At 42.2% G+C, this 20,904-nt stretch overlaps 1 protein-coding gene across 1 annotated transcript in view; it reads right to left on the bottom strand.

The window, feature by feature from the left end:
- The window catches only part of LOC131265230 (uncharacterized), a 38,368-nt gene that overhangs the window by 15,124 nt on the left and 2,340 nt on the right, over nucleotides 1–20,904 (bottom strand). Inside the window, exons 2-4 of the mRNA XM_058267491.1 lie at nucleotides 15,094–15,401; nucleotides 6,023–6,194; nucleotides 1,305–1,440 (exon numbers count right to left, since the gene is read on the bottom strand). Coding sequence (XP_058123474.1) covers nucleotides 1,305–1,440; nucleotides 6,023–6,194; nucleotides 15,094–15,401 — 616 coding nt within the window. The remainder of the gene's footprint in view (nucleotides 1–1,304; nucleotides 1,441–6,022; nucleotides 6,195–15,093; nucleotides 15,402–20,904) is intronic.

Genomic DNA, 20,904 nt, shown 5'->3' with positions numbered 1-20,904 from the left:
CAGAGATTTTTTGCATTCTCTTGTACACTGCCCGCCATTTCAATAAGGGCCCTTTGCAAAACATTGGATGGTAACCGTATGAAGGGAAATACGCTGGGAAGGGTGCGTAGAGAAATGGAAAACGGAGAAAAATAAATTGCCTGAAAAGCGCCATACACCGACGGATGCATCACTTTGCAACTTTAATGTGGTGCCATAACTCAACATCTCACTTACGAAGTTTACGTATGCCAACGAATTTTCCGGTTGTTTTCCTGTTCCCTTTTCGTTGGAAAACCAAAACGAAAAAAAAAACTGTTCCAAAAAGGAGCCTGTGTCGATGGTAGGAAAAACGAAAAAAAAGGCAAAATGAAATACGAGAGTCAAACGCGTCTGTTCTGAACACAAAATGACCCCGCAGCTTCGCAAACGGTGAACGAAGGAAGAACTCATAACGAAGGGTGTTGGGCTTGCGTTTTGGGTACGTCGCCAATCGTTGGTCTTTTCGTAACCCATAAAAATGTTACTAGGGTTGAATTTACACGTTATTTGCGTTGGGTTTTCGCACATGGGTTTGCGATTGGGATAAGGGTAAGGGCCATCTTGTTTCGTGAGCGGAAATTAGATTAGACCGCTTCGCTCTGGCCTTTCTGGCAGGCGGTATTTGAAGCTTTATTACATGTAGACGTGAAGAAGCAAAACGAAAATGGCGTAAAAGGAACTTTACTCTCACTTTGATTGGCTTGCTTCCTAACACCGTCTCTGTTAGAGGGATACACAGTGGGTATTTCTTGGGAATTGGGTTGAAATACCGTTGTTTGTGTTATTTATAATAATAACATTAATATTGCAGCTAAGTACAAAATGACGCTCAGGAACAAGCAAAGATATGTTTTCAAAACTAGTCAACTTTTAAATAATATGGCTTAAAAAAAATAAAATGTATTGTGCTACTAAAAACAAAAAAATGTGTATATTTTGTTAACTAAAATCCTGAAGAAGTAAATTATCTTCTTATTTCAAAACGTTCGTAGTTAGTATTTAGAGGTACCATGCGCCTCCATTATACTTCGTAGGCTACCAGGCGTCTCCATCTTCCAACAAATTTACATTCTTCGTTTAGCCTTTTTATACATATCAAAATCATAAGCATGAAAAAAAACATATCAAACGAACAAACTTTAGCGAATATGGATTTGTATGAATGTTGACATAAGCATGGATACTTTTATACCAATATTTACTGCATGATGCCCATTGTGAAGATGGAAAAGAAAACCTCTGCGAGAAAGTGAAAAGAACGCAACAAACCAGAATGGACTTACCTCCGTCGTGCGCTGCTTGCATTTGTCCGTGCCGGCGAAAATGTTCAGCGGCTGGGGCGCTCCAGATGGGGAGTTCTTCTGCGAACATTGATCAATGTCGACACGCCGTAAATCGATATCTATTCCAGATGTGCCCCTGGAGGGATGAAGATAAAAAGTAAGAGACCACATTGGGCCGGTTACTGCCAGTTTATGGAAAGCGAGTAAAGTTCGGTCGACGGGTCCATATTGGCTTTATTCGATCGCCATTACCGTCACCGGAAGCCGCACTGAATCAGGCCAGTAACGATACAATAAATTTAAATAACGGCTAATGGTTCCCGAGCTAACCGGCATCCCGGTGGAAGGTTTTTTTCAGAACCAAGTAAAGTTAGCAATAAACAAAGAAGTATGATGAATATTCGTTTCATTTTGGATTTATCATAAATTTAAACATACAATACGGTAAAGATTACAACGCGAAAAAAGTCAAGTTTCTTTGGAGGTAATTGAAATGTCTCATAATTCAAAGAGTTTTCAAATGATGAAAACTAAAGATGTTCTACGTTTCACAATATTTTTTTGCACTTGCAATGTAAATGATTGGCTAAACTTCTTCTCTGCTACAACTCAGTGGATAGCAAGGCAAACACAACCACGTGGCTCTGGCCGCCATTCTCCTTAATAAGCCGCAGTGTTGAAAGAAACTCACAAAGAAAAACTAGACGGAAACTCCCGAAGCGGAAAAACGCCCCGCCTGTCTCCTTCTTCACAAGGGCGTTGGTCAACATTACAATTGGCTCGTGTTTGGCGTTTGGTGTGGGCGCTTTGCTCAGCTGTCAATCGCTAAAGTTTAATCTGATGCAAGGGAAAACAGAAGAGAAGGGGGCAGTACAGAAACAACAGCGCAAAGTTGAGAAGCGGGGCCTCGAAGACACAGCAACCGACATCGTCCTAATCGGAAGTGATGAAACTGTTGTGAATGGCGCTGTCCGCTGACGATTCCGGCAGAAAGTAATCCTATTAAGTTGTCGCTCATTGATTTTTAATTGAACATCAAATGGCTGTGGGCGCGGGGCAGAAGGATGAAGGGTAGACGAGACGTTCCATCATGTGGGCAAGAGTGTAAGGATAAGTTTGGTCGAGCGTGGAAGATGAGAGGAAGCGGCACGGCGAAAGGAAAACGGGCGGACTTTTCCCACGAGACACGGAAGTCTGTTAATAAGTGAAAGTAATCTCGTGCGGGAACTGGTCCGGATGGAAGTTTTCCGCCCTCGAAGCCACCCGAACGGGTGCTGGTTTTTCTGCGAATTCGACCAGAAGCTTCACCAACAGACGGCGAACTACTTTGTGCGCTTGCTATTTAGTCGATCTTCTATTTCTTTTTTCTTGTTCCAATAAAGATAGCGATAAGCCGAACCTACGATGGGACTGTAGGCGTTATCGTTAGCGTTATTGCTCGGTTCAGCACTTTTGTTTCATTTTCCGAGCCTCATTTAACCGGAAGAAAGAAATTCAGAGGTCATAGTTTCTTTTATTATATTTTCGATTTCAATAAGTCGTAGAACTGACGTAGGACATCGACTGAACTTATGATTTGTTTAACCAGCGTTCTTTTAAATCAAACGAAAATTTATACGACAAAGGAAGGGTAAACGAAGCATAAAACAATGTAGATCAGCATAGAAAATTATTAGAAACCACCTCATTGACTGCTTCAATAAGGCTCAGAACGAACATTAACCAAAACGAAATAACACTTTAAGCAACGCCTTGAAATTGGAGTAGCATATCAGTTCTATTTCTTTTCCCGATATTCCGGTATCCACGTATGGACAAAGTTTCTCAATAAAAGATACCGCTTGATAACAGCAAATTTCACCAACAGCGAAACATTTCCGTTCTGTCCACAGACAATTAATCATTATGAGTTCGCGAGCTTGAAAAGGACCAACTTTCAATCGATAACGACAAGCAACCGGTGATTACGATCGAACAACCGAAGGAAATGGATCGATTTTCCTCTCCATTTCCAAAACTATTAATTATCGTCAAATAATTAGTCTCCAGGGGAATGATGGAGCATCGCGTGTGAGTCGATATGGAGAATCATAATCAGTGTTCGACGGGATGCTCGAGTCAACAACAGGTTTGCTTCTACGCCTACTTTGAGGTTGCCTTTTCGCGATGAATCAAAGATCGATCGTCTCGATAAGGTCCTTGATTAATGATAGGTCATGTAATTGCTCGTTGAAAAGGGTCCTTTTGATTTAGGAATATTGTTAAAATACCCTTGTTTCGAATAATTCGTTCTTGTTCTTTATGAACAGCAATTGGCATCCTGAAAGCAAGCCGAGCACGCAGACGTGCTACGCATATATCGAAAAGAGCCCTTTTGGGAGCGCTTTTGTTAATCGCATCGTGGGCAGGATTTATGATACGTTGGAAGAAAATTAAAGATAAGCGGATTACCGCACGCCCCCAACAGCAAAGAGTTACAGACCGATGTTAATTATCGTCCCCTGCAGACAAAAACCTAAACCAACACGATGAAGAGCGTCACAGAACCGGAATGGAAGTTGTAGTGTAAGCTAGTTGGTTGAACATGGTTCGATGGAAACAATCCTGCTCGAGATGTCGAGATGCTTCTGAGTCCTTTTTCGACGACAACACGATATATCTATCCCATTGAATCGTCGTTTTGGCATGATGTTCAAGAGCCAGAGTATAATCGGCCGGTAGAGAACTGGTGTAAATAGACTTGTTTTAACCCAAGACTAATTCCACACTACATGGTTCTCATTTATGCTACTTGTTGGCAAGGGAAGCTTCCTTCTCTGAGCCCTACTCTTCAGATATCTTTCAGACTCTTTCTACATCAATGAAGGAAAGAAAAAATGCAGCTCAAATTCATTGGTCAATGATGTAACGATGAGTGATTTACGATACTTGACGTACTAACGAAGTCCACGAACATTTTTCGTTTGTCCTTCAGATTGTGCCCAAAACTCAAGGGCGTTCGAGAGCTGAACTGGCGGACCGAACGATAAAGTACTGTAACATCAATCGTAAAGCCTGTGGGTTCCATGCCTATGACATTCCCAGGACCGCAACAAGTCGGCCATTAGCCAGGATTACCGGCGTCCATCGTGAAGAGCGCAAAGAAAAACGAAGTCTCGTTGTTTCGGACGCCGAATAGGCGAACCGAAATTACCGCAATCAATTTTCACTTGCGTGGCACGTCCTTGCCACTTGAAGGGATGGTGATGTAGGTGGGCACTGATGTATTTGGGAGATCCTTCAAACCAAAACCACAAAAGTGTGACGGAGTCATGGTCGTTTTTATTAGCTTCGTGTTCGAAAAGTCGATACCGCCTTTTTTATTTCAATGCTCCACCTTGGGAAGCCAAATTCTATTCCTAATTTTCACCATCAATTGTGCCTTAGGTCTATCCGTCCCTCTTTTTTCCTGAAGGTGGGCTTGTAGACAGCGAAGATTGAGGAGAGTAAAAGCTCGTTCAATCAAATCCCATTACGGTAGCAGCACATCGTGTGGTCGATGATGCCTGACAGACCACAAGTAAGCTACACCACACCGATCCTGGTCATTTGAGGGTTCGGGACGAGAATAGTTATGCTTCTTAGCTATCCGTTGCTTTCCCATTGTTTTCTATTCATCTCTTTTCATGCCTTTTCCAGGGTAGAGCGCCTATTTTCCTAGAACAAGCGCCCTATGGAGTTTTTTCGGGAAGTTTCGTTGCATTATGTTTCCGTGATCCTGCATCAGCACGCTTCATTTCGAGTTTCGTGACGCGTGGAGTGTGCGCTTCCCGGTTAGGATTCCCGAAAAAGCTGTTCGGGAAAGCTGAACCCGAACAATAGGAACGGAAAATAACGGACCATCCCGGACACCAGTTGGCTCCGTTTCAGCAACATGATCTACACCCCGCGCTGGTGACCCTTCCGATTTCTCTCCATTTAATGCATTGTTGCTCAGCTCGATTTGTACCTTTTCCCCAAAATGGAACCGATTTTTCTTCCTTTCCGAACAATTCGCCATCAAATTGGATCCGGCCGGGATTCGAGGTGTGCTTTTGTGCCCTCGAACAGCTAGAACTTGCTGTCGGTAAGAGATGAAAGCAGCACAAGCCATCGGTGAACATAGCCAAGCACGACGGCCTGCCATCGATGCCTCATTATTGACCGTTTGAAGAATCGGTACAAATATTTCTGCCATAAATGCCAAAACACACGAGTCCTGCTGATTCCAGTAGACCAACATTTCGCGGAAAGCCATTGGAGGTTTAGTATTTTGCTTCTGCTGGATGCAACGCACCAATCGACGAGTGGTCGAAATTGAAAGCTCGACAATTATGTGCAATCCGGCCCCAATTAATAATGGCTTGTCGTTTCCGGGAATTTAGCCAAAATTTAGCCAATGGCACGTGAGCTGTACTTCGGAGGCATATATTGCTACCAGTGCAAATAATTGTGCAAATTTGTTATTTGGGCAGCTAATTGGTTGGGCTCTCGAATTCTTTTGTGTTCCTTTGAGAATGATATGATTAAAATCAGTTCTGCTTCTATCATATTATTGTTTGACCATAGCTTGGTCCTACTCTATTGCTTGGTTTTCGTCTCTAACACCGCGCGTTGTTTTTATTGAACCAGTGTTTTTGCTTCTAGGTAAAGTAACAAATAAAAGAAAAAAAATATACGATCATTTGTCATCGACTTACTTGAAAAAGTACGTTCCATTCTCGTAGCCAAAGAAGGGCACCGTGTACGTCAGCATCCAGATATTGCCGCCTCCGCAGTCGTAGTACGGCTTCGACCACCGTCCGTCCTCGTATTTCACCGACAAGACCTCCTCCGCCTGGCGCTCGGAGCCATTGGTATAGACGTGGAAAGCTGTAACGACAGTTGACCGCACGCCCGCGGACGAGCGTAGAAGAAAAATTAATAATATAACTCGTGGAGAAATATCCTACAATCGTCCACGAGGAAGGCATCCGTTTCTTCTCACGCTTCGGTATTTCTACGGCCTTTGATTCGGCATGTTGTGATGGAATGAATCGTTCCGAGTTTTAGGAAACCATCATCGATCGAATGGTGGTGAACCGGAAGAGGGATTCCATTTTCTTGAAAGCTTTTTTATCGTCTCTAGAAAATGTGCTTGGATCGGATCGCATCCTTCGGAGCAAATATGCTACGAACGGTTTTCTATTTCTCAGAAATAATTAAACGATTCCAATTTAAGGAAGCATTTTTCAAGTTCGGACATCATTCAAAAACGCACATACTGTTAATAAGTTTTGCAATTGATACTTCAATTGGTAGAACATTAAGAAATAAATTAATACTAGACTGAAATGTTTAGTAATTTTTACCATGCTTTTAATCTCAAAATTTCGCCAACATCTTCCAATGTTTTTCAAAAGAAAAACAACCATAGTAGACAAATAGACAAAACTTCGAATGCACAAAACTTTCACCAGAGGTCGATAGTTGGGCCTACATCTTGCAAGATTTCTATTTGCATCGACTGTTGCACTGTTTTCATACCAAATGATTAATTACCCGTCCTCAGTGAAAGGTCGCTGCAAAGTAAGACGTTTGTGTGCTCTTACTTTCTGCCTTCACCGATCAACCACCGAAGAGCAAGTAACGGTCAAAAGTTTCTGGCAGGTTCGCGCCCGAGAAAAGTTTGAAGATTTATTGCAAGAATCATTGCGAAAAAGTGATAAAGTCGTTTTGCGTGGCCCAGGAGTATCACGTCTGTATTCGGTGCATTCTTTACATCGAGAGCAGATTCATGAAACACGTAAATAACCCCTTTAAAAAAGATATTCAATTATTCCCTCTTTTTACTACTTGATGTTAGAAACACAATAATTTTTCGCGTCAAAACCAAAACCCGAAAAAACATTGTTTGAATCTTTCTTCCGTTGCGATGGTAACGAAAGGGAAACAATTCCGTTTTTACGCCGAATCATTTTACCGATCAGGCTGAGCGTTTCTGGAACCACATCATCCCTTCGGCAACAACTTGCCCAATTTCGTCGAATTTGGCATCGTTTTCGTGACCTAATCAACCGATGCTCGTGATGATTCGAGTAAAGTTTCAATTTCCTTCCAACTCCCAAGGTACATCCTCCCAGTTACTGAAGCCGAGAAAAAACACCCCCGGCTCAGGACGAAAGTCCTTAAAAAGATTGCTATTGAACGGTACCAGTTTACCCCGAAATTACCTGATGGTAAGAGGCCACAGTTCCGCTTGGATACATGACTCCATCTCCAAAAAACCAAAAACAACAAAATACCATTTACGAGCTTGCCAGGTGGAAAAATTGCGCCACGCTCCGATTCCACCGATGTGCTTTCGACATAATCGGCTTCCACGTAATAACCAATTGTTGATTCCATTGTACTCGATCGTTGGCAAACCACAAGCGGTTCGATGATGAGGCCACATTTTTTCGATAGAATTGTGCTGATGCATGTAAAACTACAAAATTGTCCGTTTCTTTTACAAGGAAAACTTTCAAAATCATTGTCGTTCAACTATAAAAATGAAAGGTTTTGTATTTAATAATTATCATTTAAGTGACTTTATCTTCTCAATTGTACGTTTCGAAAAATATTACAAGATGTATTGTGCATGGTTTCTACTCAGCAGCTCTTGTAGGACTTCTGACTAGCCCTAATGATCATTTCATAATGCAAAACAACACACTCAAACTAACGTCGAAAAACTTTGATCCTTGTTTCCGCGCGAAACTAATTAAACTTCCGTGGGGTTTCGAACTTTTGCACCTTTCGCTAAGGAGTGCAAACTTTGATATAAAGCTTGTTCCACACTGATTAATCCATGTTCTTGGAACTGCGTATCTAACTTTTCGGCTTAGTAGGACGGCTGCAAGGTACTGCGAGATGGCTCAGAAGAGAAAAACCCACAAGAAAAGGAGGAAAATCTCACCAAGTAGATCGACAAGGCCGCCGCAACATTTAGAACGTCATCGTCACGCACTTACTCGACGCTTGACATTCTAATCTAAGTGAAATATTTGTATGAAACTGTTGGCACACGCCCGGAGCTTTGAACGATGGAGCACCATCTTTCAACGCGGCTAGCAGTTTCGTATATGGTGGGAGAAGCTTGTTTCACGTCCTCACGAAGCCCTTGTTTGTGACAGTTGTTTGTTTGTTTGTTTTGTTGTCCGATAGTCCACTTGCATGGTTTGTTCCAGTTTATTCTTTTCAAAACATAGCGCTTCTCGTCTCGTCAAAAAGCTCGTCTGTTTGAACAACCAGAAACCGGCTGTTTTGAAGAATCACACCAGAGAAGACAGGCGGATCCCTCCAAAGGGATTGGTTTCGTTATATTGGCAGTTTGTATGGATCGTCTGGCAGCGTTTCAAAGGGCGGATCCCCATTTCATACACTTTGAGCCATATTTTCGGTTACCGCAAGATACAGGACGGGACAAAATATGTTCATGTTGCTGTTGCTTCTAATCCACTCTCCCTTGGTGAATGTCACCCTCTCCTCCTTTTCCGGAACATGATATGCAACCGAGACGCGCTCTAAGCCTTACTGAGGCCTGATATGAGGCCCATGAACCCATGAGCCTTCCCACAATCCAGATGGCTCCGACAACATCGAAGGCGACAACGCCGACGCTGACGATGCCGTTGATGATGTTGGAGGCTACAAAAATATGTCTGTTGACTATACTATTGCCAGGAACGTTCAAGGATCAAACCGGATACATGCGTGTGTGTGTGTAGCGACCTGCGAAAGGTTGGCGAATCTGAACCATGTTATCAATGGCTCCCTTGCGACACGAGCGGGTTTCTCCAGCGACGGGGAAACGTGTCATTTTCTCGACTACGTCTCACAATCGGCTAAAGTGAGTTATAATAATCATTTGAGTAGGACGTGCATGGGTGCGGGGGGGAAGGGGCGAATCAAAAAAGCCTCCAGTATCGTCTCATGTTCGTTGAACTTCCGTTCCTAGCAAGCGACCCGCTCTGGCGGAAACACAAAAAGGATCATGTTTAGGGTGTTTTTTCATGTTTAACTTGCATCGTTTTTTGTTTCTTCTGGTAACATTTACTCGAATTTTATCCTATTAGCTGATGGTAAAGGTCGGAGTTGGTGTACCGGTTTAGGATTTCCCTTACTTTGCTCGTTTGCCTAATGGTGGAGTTTGTCATATTTCGCTAGAGCAAAAATGATGATTCTGCTGACACTTCCGTGAAATTGTTAACTCGCAAATTACTATTATTATTCAGTTTAACGAAACGATGCTGCGCAAAAATAGTTCGGTTTTGCCTTCACTTATTAATTAAACATTTGTAAGGTAAAACTTAAACACAATATGTTGTTTCGCTTAGCTCGCCACTTATATTTAATGAGAAACTTTTTACTTTATCCAGTTGTTTTACTTAATCCAGTTGATTTTATCTTCATCTCGTTGCTTACGCCTTTTTCGAAAATTTAGTATAGTTTCATAAGAACTTTTTCATCTTATGAAGCCTCAAGAACAATAAAATTATTCAGTAACATTATTGACACGTACACACCGAAGAAACAAAAACCACATCTCCAACGCATTGTCCACAATTGTTTTATTAAATTCATTTGGGTACATCATAGAAGCTTTCAACTTCATATTTTTCAGGTGTGCCGAGGCAAAAACGAAACCAATTTGTTATGTCCGTACCGTACCGGAGAAATGAAACACGTGTTCAAATGCTTAAACTTTGAGAATAATGACCAAATGTTGAGCCAGTCACATCGAAGGTCGTTAGTGTTTTCGACAAGTTGTTTTTGGGTTTTCATAAGTATGATTTGTTCCCAGAATTATGATGACCACAGTGCTTTGTTATAACAAAAGATGTCTTAAAGGTCTTTGAAAACGAAGTTGGTTAAAAAAACTATGACAAGCAAAAGTTCTGATGAAATACATGGATAAGCTCTTTGAAGGATCAGCAATATATCAAAAGTTATTTGGTCGAAATAATGGTTGGAAAGTTCAAAAGACGCAAACAGTTTAAAAGGTCTCAATGATAGCAAAGTCTTTGTATAAAAATAAAGGAAAGACAAACAACAAGCCCTGACACAAACATATCACGCTCAAGTGTAACTAATTGTTTTCTCATAGAACCCATATTTAGCATGCGACAATGTGACATTTATTTTACTTAAAATAATTAATTTTCCCTACCAGGCTCGCTGTCAGCCGACAGTAAATTCCAAAGGCTTATCTATTATTTGCAGCCATCGACAGACTGTTCATTGTGTGCCATATAAAGACAGGCTGCCAAGACAGGAATGCCTTCACTCTTCCGTGAACAAGATTCGGAAAATAATCTCTAAATTTTGGGTGCTTAGCTCGGTGTGAGGCTTCCATTTCTGTGTGGGAGGCAGCTTGGTGTCGAATTTGTCTCCTTGAAAAGTTTATTCCATTAATGCCATTGCCATGTCATGTATGCTGCTGACAATCGAGTCGAGGTTTTTTTTTTATTTTTATTCGGAAAACGCATCATTATAACATACGTGCCGGAAGAGAAATTAGTTAGATTAGCAGCCTGGATAACTGGCAGTGTCTGCAGAATGGAAGAGAGATTCTCGTGTGAAAATACCTTATTCCTACAAACTTTGGGTTTGCTCATTTGGGAGTCTTGAAGAGACTTATTTTCGCCTTCTGCCGTTCACGCGTGACTGAAGCTCAAAAAGCAGAGTATAACCAAATTATGTTTCCCAGAAGCAAAAGGCAAAACATGAATTTCACTTCCTGAAGAACCACTGTGAGACAAAATATACTGATTCGGTAATGCGGGAAAATCTCTATTGTGCCCTCTGCAACACGATGATGTTGTCCGGGAAGACTATAGATGGGAACATTACATAGCCCGAAAAAGCCCGGAAGCCATTTTCTGACGCGTTGTATTGAATATTTTAACCCCTGGTTCAGCGTAATGGACGATGTCGGTAATGCGGCAAAACTTTGTCCGCTTGCGAGCCACATTCCTGATGCCAGGAGTTGGTGTCAAAGTTTTTCGGTTCCTCCTGTTGGTTACACATTCAAATGGGCAGCAAAGGCATGTGAACATCACCGTACGGTAAGGAATCTGGAGAGCTCTCACTCCACAATAAAGTTTGAGGTAGTTCGAAATACTAGTGCTTAATAGAGCTCTGAGTGAAAAAAAGAAAGCAATAATGAAACACTTTAAATGTCATACAATCTCAGAGTTCTTCTATACTGAGTTCGATAAGCATACAGTAACATTTCTAATTCACAAAACAATCTCCATCGAATTCTTCAAGGTCATTTATCATTCAAAAGCTATTCATCTTGACGAGAAATGTATATTTATGTTAAGTAGTTGCTGTCGGATGACAAACTAAATGTAGTTTTCATTACTACCACATTATAGATTCCTTGGACGTATCAAAACCATCCGATTCTCAGTCACGGTCATTTGCGCTACAACTTCACGAGTCTTGGCTTTACCAGAACTCTGAGTTGAATTTGTTTATCATACGAACATGTCCGGAATTGATGATGGAAGGCCAATGCTAGACAACCGAAATCGGCCTATGACTGCAGAATGATTGATGAAACCAAGCGTGTGCCGGATTTTGAATATTCATTCACACAACCGGTGGTAACTTGACCTGTGTGGCCATTTGGACTGATTCCCGGTTTGCGTTGACGGAAGGAAAAGTTTTATGGAAAACAAAAACAAACCCAACGAGGTCTTGCTAGAATACTACACAAAAACAAGCGACTAAAAAGCGAGCGGGAGGATCAAAAAAAAAGGTACAGAATCAGGAAGGACGAATAACCATCACCCAATTTACTGGCCCACTTGTCTCGGGAGCTTGAAAGTAGGTAGTTGGCAAAATTGGCATCAACTTACTGGAAGGCATAAAAAAACGAAACAATCATCTCGTTGCCTCTGAAAAAACACAGCACCGCCTCATTCAAAAAACCCTCCTCAACATCATCATCATCATCACCATCATCGGGAGGCTTTCGTGAACCCAAGCGCATCGAGTGCCTTTTTGAAGAATAATGAGTTAATGGGAAACTTAGACGAGTCGTGTTTTTTAGGTTACACCAACGGTTTACGCGGAAAGGTTGAAGGTTTGTTCAACCGGTTCGACCGAATCACACGATGAGCATCGGTTCTGTGGGAAACCAAAGGAAAAACCGACAGTTTTGCTGGCTGATTCCCGTGGTGTAATCAATTTTCGCTGACTTGCAGTTTCCTGCCCCACTTGAGCAGAGTTTCCGGAAGAGGTTCCACTTGTGTGTCGGAAAAATTACAAAAGAAAATAATTCCGAAGACGCTTTCCGACGCAAACACGTGGTGAGAATAGGCACGTGGATGCTGCGGGGGCTTTGAAAGTTCTTCCCCATCCCACCGGAACCGGCCAGGAGAAGGCCCGTGTGCCTAGGGGTCTACCGAGAAGTGCCTCTTCAGCGCTATAGCGTTTATAGAAGTAAGCTGAGAGCGTTAAGGATAAAGAAAAACCGGTACCGGATAAAACTCGAAGTCATTGAGTCGAATTAAATGAGGAAAAAAGCCGGTCCGTAAGTCAAACGATTATGGAACGATAGAAAAACGTTTAGACGAAAACTTTACGTCTCTTTTTTATTATGATAAAAACCATTGTTTGACCGTTTAGCTTTATGAGCGATGAAAAGTGTTTTTCTTGTCCTTGTTCTGACGGACGATGGGAATGAGGAAACCAATTACTGTTTAGTATCAAGCGTAAATCGATGCCAAGAAAAAGAGATATTTACTAACCATCCTCGTGGTTGGTCAAAGGTGATCCTCTTTTCACGGAACACAAATTTGAACTAATTAGCCGTTACCGGCATAATCGGCTCAACCCAAGGCGAGATGAGCTGAAAAATTGATTTGCATATAATGAGCTGGTTGATTTACGAACAAGTATCTTTATCAAGCGATCAAATGGAGGAGGACGGAGTGGTGATGAAAAGCCATGAATCTGCAGTTTGAAAAAAGATTCGACTCGACTGGAAAACTATGGTATCCTTTATAGGTAAAGATGGAGGCCACCTGAACAATGACTTCATTCTAAATCTAGTTTTATTGACGGCTTCAAGTGTTGTGTTGTCTCTTATCATGTTATGGGCATCTTATTGGACGCATCGGGTTATGTTTAGTCGAGTGCTGCATCGCACAGTTGTCATGAAGTGAAGTGCAGAGCATATTTTTCTTACACCTGTCATAGACATTTCATCACGGCAATAGACTTACGTACAAAGAAGGGTACAAGTGGCTTTTTAGAACTTCAGTGACTAGAATGTAAACTAGAGTCGGTTCAAGAGTACAATGAAATGACATGTCAATCGGAAAAAGTATCATCACCTGACAGTAAAATGCTTCGGAAGTACTTTTCACCAGCTGCTATCGGTTCACCATTTCCACCTGCTTTATCACAAGGATCGTTTGTAGACACAACGGTATTGAGTTTCCACCGTTCAATAAATGAAATCGTACGATTCATAAACATGCCATTGGGACAAACAAACATTCTCAAGAATCACAAACTCATCCAATAATTTGTGGTTTGCCTTAATAAAAACATTTTCATTGTTCTTGGACTTTACGTTACGTTGTCGTACGAACAAAGCTTGCTCAGCTGTTGGGGAGGTATGAGGGAATGTTAAATATTTTGCTAACTTTCTTCGGTTGACATCGTTTACCAGAAGAATCCAGCTTTCGAAGTAAACAAGCAAATGTTTGGAAAGCATAATATTTTCAGCTACACCGTTTCAATGTTATGATTTTTCTTCACATAGCGATTCTATTTTCAAGCCAAAGAGTGATTCCGGTTGGATGCCAAATAATTCCAATTTTGTTATTTCTTCGTGGAATATTGAGCAAAAGATTGTTTAGCAAGCGCTACGTTCAAAAGCATTTTTGTGTGATTCACATCGGATGAAGTGAAAACAACCACCTTACAGCTTGAACAAATACGCCAGAAGTAACGGTTGACTTACATTTAATCACCCGCTACAAAGGCAGTCATCACCCAAAGTCTGCCGTCAGGTTGGCGGAATTCTATGTTGCGTAAAATGTGTATGAACAAAATGTTTCTTAAAGCTGTGGTTATACATAAATCTTCTTTTTTCGTGCACAATGCACAGGATTTTTTTCCTTTCTTTCCTTTCCTGCAGTAACGGAGATCCCACAAGCCTTAATTTTGCTTCTAAGCGAAAGGAAATAAATGAAAGTATTCAGGGTTTGAATGGTGGCGATATGAAATATTCCGCAAAGCTTTCGTAATTCTATCCGAAACAAAACCTGACGAGAAAATGTCAGATAAAACACAAAAAGTATAAAATAAACACCTTTCCGAAAGGATGTGAACTGCAAACATTGAGTGAAGTAACCCAACAAAATGCGCGCCCTACGGGATGTAGGTGTGGAGAAAAACCGAAGCTAGGGTAAGAATTTTCTCGCTCGAAGGAAATGCCTCAGACAAAGAACTTTTCCAAAAGAGATGCAAGTGATGGCAGTGATGCCAAAAAAATGGTTGCCAAAGAACGCAGCGGTGTTTATAAAGCACGGGTCGGATGTGTTTGAATAGCGTGAAGGCAAACATAAAGAAAACACAACAGCTTTCCGGCATGGAAATATTAAAAAATAAAAGAACGATGTTCCGATCAAGAAAAAAGTCTTCAAATAGTCCTGTAGAATGTAAAGGGAATAACGGAAGTGTATACATACACAGTAAACCGTGACATCGAAAATATACTCACATTTTATATACTGCTCGTTCCTCGCGATAACCTTCTCGGCGTTCTTGCGCGCGAGAAAGAACCATTCCGAGGTGTTGCCCAAGTAGTGGTACTCCAGCGCGAGGTCCTTCACGAGCGAGGCGCCCTGGTCCGGCGGTGGCAGGCGGTAGGCGAACGGGCAGAACAGGCCCCGCTTGGCCGGATGCTGATTCCAGTCGAAGCAGTTTCCGCCGGCGAAAATGTCGTCGTCGAACTCGACCATCGACAAGACGGACGCGTGCAACAGGTGCTCCGACGCCTGGACGTCCGCCGAGGAGAACTTGAAAATTCTGCGTCGAGAGAAATAGGAGAAACGAAAGGAGAAAGAGAGGTGGGATGAAAGATTTTGCGGGAAATCTAATTAACTTTTGCGTCAGTTGCCAAAGGGCGATTGTGCTGGTGAAGGTTTGATTCTTTAAAATTACTTTTATTCGGTTCTGGTGCCCGCTCGAGTACGATGATGATCCTTGACACTCACGCTTGGAGCCAATGTTTATTGAAGTAAACGATGAAACGAGGAAAATCGAGCTAATTAAGTTGTACGGCAACTCGTTAACGTTCCACGAGACGGTTTTTGTTACCATCAGTTGTTTAAACACCAGCTGATGTTTATATAAACAACAATACGAAGAAATGTAATTTTGTTACTACTTCAACCTGACTCAAAGTAAAATCTACTCCGAATTGATCTACTGGAGGAGTCGGAGCAGGAGTGCGAGAAGTTTTTATTTGATTGTTTTCAAGCGTATCTTGCAGTATATCTTGCATGTTCTTAATGCAATACACAAATGTTTCTATCGGTTTTTATTCTAAATTACTATAAGTACTATTCATAAAGCGACTTAAATCTACAATAATAAGCATAATCCCAAATTAATGTCAATTGTTCCCCAGAGATTCCTCCTAAATTTGTCATCGCTGAGGCCATTAAAACCTCCAACCAATGTTTCGTCGACTCAACTGGACGAAGAATAATGTACCATCTTAGAAACTTTGTTCCCCCGTGGTGACTTCTATGCGTGCGTTGGATGAGGAGATTTAAGCCAATGTTTTCCTGCTGCTCCCACCATCAATCCGCACGCCATTTTCGAGTCAGAGCAAATCTATTTATTAGACCGTAAGAATGGGCATCCTTGCTGACCAAACATCTCGTAGTGGAGGGGTGGACGAAGAAAAGACCAAGTTGGAGTGGATATTCCGGAAGATTCATGCCTCAATTCCTCGACCAAAGGACGTCCCTGTCGGCTTGTTTGAAAAGAAGCCCGGGTCGCCCCGATAGCTATCGTCGATGATTGATCACCGTATACTTAGCGAATCAATTTGCAACACTCGGGGCGTTTAATCATTCCGATCCCACGCTTTCAGCCTCTCGGCGCCATCTTCCACCGCCGGTGGAATCTCGATGGGTCGAGAAAAGCTAAAGGACGCGCCACCAACGTGCTCAGTCACCGTTGTTTTTAGCGGACCATCCTTCGCCAGTTTTGGGCCATCCAAAATTAGCCCCGTCATTAGAGGGTTGCCTGTGGTGGTGGGAAGTGATTTCATTTTGGACGACGCCGAGATAACAGTGGATCTACCCGAGAGGGATGAAGAAGTACGGACGGGTGCCGTTTTCATTTTCCGACGAACCTTTTTCTCCTCAGTCAGCACGTGACAGCGGTCAGAGCGGCACCAACACTAACTCTCATCGAGGTCGGCCCAAGTGCTTGCCAAAACACCGTTTCGTGATTGTGGTTCGTTCGGCTGCCTTAAAGATACTATTTTCTTCGCCGACTTTTCCGCCCGGAACCAGCTGTCGCAACAATGACAGTTTTAGGAAACGGCCAGCGTGTTTCGGGCTGTGAGCAGAGCCGAGTCACGAACGTTTATCAGCGGGACCGGAGACAACTTGGCTTCTGAATTCTTCATTAGCATTCCTATTAGTTTCACTTTCGGGCGGAAAATTGTGCAAAGCTTTCCGCGTAGCAAACAATCAATTCGGAGCGCCACATTTAATCGGATGTCAGTTGAAAACAATTCAAAAAGGTTGTTAAACGAAGCTTTCACAATCGCATCATATTTCTGACGTACTATTTTGATTTATATTAGAATGCCATCCACTCAATCATAGTTTTCCACCTAACGTCGTCCATCTTTCGGTCAAATTTAGAATGTCATATTATATGTAAGAATTAAATTGATAGAAAATTCGATTTTGTTCACAGAGAGTTTGAATTCGGAGACAGTTCGGATTCATATTTAAATGAGAAGAGTAAATAGACCGCTTCAAATATCGCTTGAAAGCAATAAATCAAATTTATGGTAGCAAATATGCCAACAGCTTCTATTCTTTGCTCGGTAAATTATCAAACACACATAGGTTTGATTCACAAACCGACCTGCCTCTCACAATTTTAACCCCAACAAACTGTGTACGATAGTAGTATAACTCTTTAAGCTTGCCCAAACTTTATTTACCAACCAGTGTCCCCGTTGTACGCATTGTGGCTGTGCGGCTAAACAACAAAGTATTTGAGTTTCCAACAATCCAAACAGTAGCGAATTGCGTTGCGCTTTTGTTGATGAATGGGTCAGAAAATGGGCTGCATCGGGCCATTCCACGGAATGCAAACGCAAACTCATTATGTTTTAATTCTAATAAAGTTTTTGAGTAAATATCACCTCACGGCAGAGGGAAGCTTTGGGGGCAAAGAAGGTTGAAAAAGTGTTGGTCCGTTGCACCAGAGGGTTGGGACGATAAATTACTAGTTTATCATGCACACAATCAAACCCGCTGGAAGGATCCGGTCAAAGGGAAAGAAGTGGTAAGCAGGACGGGCAGTGTGGTAGAACGGTTAGCGTCAACAAAGTACAAACACACATGACCCGAACAATGTGTGTTTCCGGACCAAACTAGATCGGTTGTGGCTTGATGACTGTTTCATTTATGCAAAAGTGCTTCATTTTCTGCACAGAGAGAAAGCATCTGGAAGGATGTTGTTCCCATGCATTCCTAGCAACGCAGTCAAGAATTGGTTATACAAGCAAGTAAACATTTAGTATTGTATACTACTTTTACCTTTCATAACAATGACTTCAACGGCGTTCAACTTCCGGAGTTAAACGGATCGGATATTCCGAAGATGTTGAGAAAAGGCATAATTTTACAAAAACAAACCATCGTTTCTTTTCATGATACGAACGATAATGCTGCAATTAAATAAAACATCTTTGCTGATCTTGATCTAGTAGGTCTTTGGTCCACAAACAAAAGCTACCACAACGTTCGTAGACAACTGCTTTATTTTAGCGTAAGGAGGAATGTGAAAACACAACTTGAAGTACCTTTTTATTGAGCAAACAAAAGGCTCAACAGTTTACCTCCCGTGGGGATGCATTCTATGCTCTTTCTCGGCACGAAATGAATCCCCTCCCTTGTGGTGGTTTTTACTTCCATTTGTTTTAATCTCACTTTGTGCAGGCATCGTTTATTTTGCATAAGTCACTTGCCGAGTAAAACATGGCCGAACATCATTGTAACGCTGCCGGATGTCGAGGACGTACCAAACGAGGCCACGACCGGGTCGCGTTGGTTGACACAAAAGTTAGGCTTGCACAATGGAGACCCTCTGGATATGGTCGGTTTTGATGTGTTTAGTTAATCCTGTATGCCACCGGAGAGTATTGCGGTTGAGCCGGATAAGTTCAACAAAACAAGATGCTCGACAAGAGACTAACCACCCGACTGCACTTTTTGTAGAGACTCTAGGTCTCTATCTGGACTAGGTTAACGACGCCATAAATTATTACTCATATTACGTATTCAACAAAGTCTACCGGAAACCATCAGCCAACCTTTTCTGTGGAATAAAAACTGGACAAAAGTAACATTGTTCCATTAGTTGAACAAACAAATGATCCTTTTATGGGTACAAGCAAACAAGATGCTAGGAGATTACTTATTTGGGCAAATTATTTCGATGGATTGTGGAATCAATTAACTTCAGAAGGTAAGACTTGATGCATTCCGCAGGAAAATAGGCATCAGGTGCACGATTTTCTTATTAATGCGGCTCTATTGCCAGTTTCTATTTCAACCGATGTTTACCGTATTTTTCCGAAAGGTCTTGCACAACATTGGTTTGAGCAATTTTAAATGATTTCCTAGCAAGCACTTCATTTCTCTATGAGCTGTATAATCAGTAGAGTTAATGCGTGTATGCGACCTGTACCCTTGCTACACAACAGTTATTCCAATTAAATTGTTTAGCAAAGTACTCCCGTTTCCGTCAGGCATTCGAATGCTGCACACCTTGCGTCAGAAAGGAACCTCTTGAGGAGTTTCCTATACTTGCTTCACTACGGTTATGCTTCCATATCGTTCGCAAAGGAATTACAGGCACGCTCACGCATATTCCCTCAATAATAACCGTCTTGTATCGCCCCAACGAAGCCCCAAGGTTGGTTGGTTGTCGATGAAATAAAGCTCCCTCCTCGGTTCTAAAGAGTACGGGTCACGGTTCAAGGAGCGTCACCCCCAGCAAACGGAAGTGGCCCGTCAGGTACAAGATGTGGATGTAACCTATATGCGGATGGCCGTACCATCCTTCATTGTAAGCCGTACTACCGATTTGGGATGGTTGCGGCCGGTGTACGGTGGAGGATGAGGCACAGTTTCCATTGACTTGATTCTTAGTCAAACAAACCGAAGAAACACAGACCTTCCTTTGCTATTAGCAAAATTGAACATGAAATCCAATCAGTGATACTGACAAGCAGCCTGCGTCCTGTATACCGATCCTTGATATGGGATGGAATCCCGCCCGCTATGACGACATTCGGAAATTAATTAATGGAGGCACTCACAACCAATTAACGTCAGGTGGGATAGCAATTTACCGATCCTTACACGAATGCTCTAGAAGTATTCAAGTATTCTTGCTGTTTCTGCTAGTTTGGCGGGATTGGTGCTTCTACAGAGGTAAAACTTTTCCCCACACAGAGTTTTCAAAACTGTTCTAGAATTTCCAGCACTTCTCGGGAATAGCAAGGTATGTCGATAGCAATTGAAATCACCTTCTCAGTCGTTCCAGAGGCGTCTGCTTGTGTTTCTTACCGGGACAATTAGCAATCATTGCGTGTCTTTCCAGGGAAAAGGTCTTAAAACAGCACCAGTTGGTAGAAAACACCTGTACGTCGAGAAACTTTCTCAAAAAGCACCGATGATGTTGCAAAGCATGAGAAGTGATACGTCTTCAGCACCAACTCTCTGAACGTCGTTGATGGTTTCTACTGTTGTGGTTCAATAGTGCATGAAACCAACCTGTCGGGTCGGGCGAACGACGCAGCTTTGGCACGATTCTTGCTCAGTTCCTTCCACCTACCTTCGTCGTCTTGGCCCAGATTAAGCGGCACTTGACTTCGCTTGCACAGGAAGCGCTTGTGAAAGCAACGCATTTTGTGTGTGCTCCAACAGTTCTTTAACTCAGTACACACCAGAACATTTAGGAATCGCTAGACTTCCACGCTGGCGTCAGAGGGCTTCAAAACATTCAATAGACAATCGATGGTGTCGGTAGGAAGCATCTGTTTTGTTCACCCTCCGCAAGCTTTTTTGCTCCGAGTCCCTCGGTGTGAAAGTGATCGAATCTGACGTACTTCAATTATTGGAGAAATTTAATTTCACGACCCGTCTTGCAAGAGAGAGAAAAGAATGAACAATATCGATGGATGCTGTTGCGTGTGAGTATCTGAGATTTTGTACGAGCAACAGAAGCGATATGGGAATGGGGAGGAAGTCAAGGTTTTTTGGCA

Source organism: Anopheles coustani, chromosome 2 (genome assembly GCF_943734705.1).
Source record: "Anopheles coustani chromosome 2, idAnoCousDA_361_x.2, whole genome shotgun sequence".
NCBI lineage: Eukaryota > Metazoa > Arthropoda > Insecta > Diptera > Culicidae > Anopheles > Anopheles coustani.
Note: the sequence above shows the minus strand (reverse complement) of the source record. Positions and strands in the feature narration are given on the sequence as shown.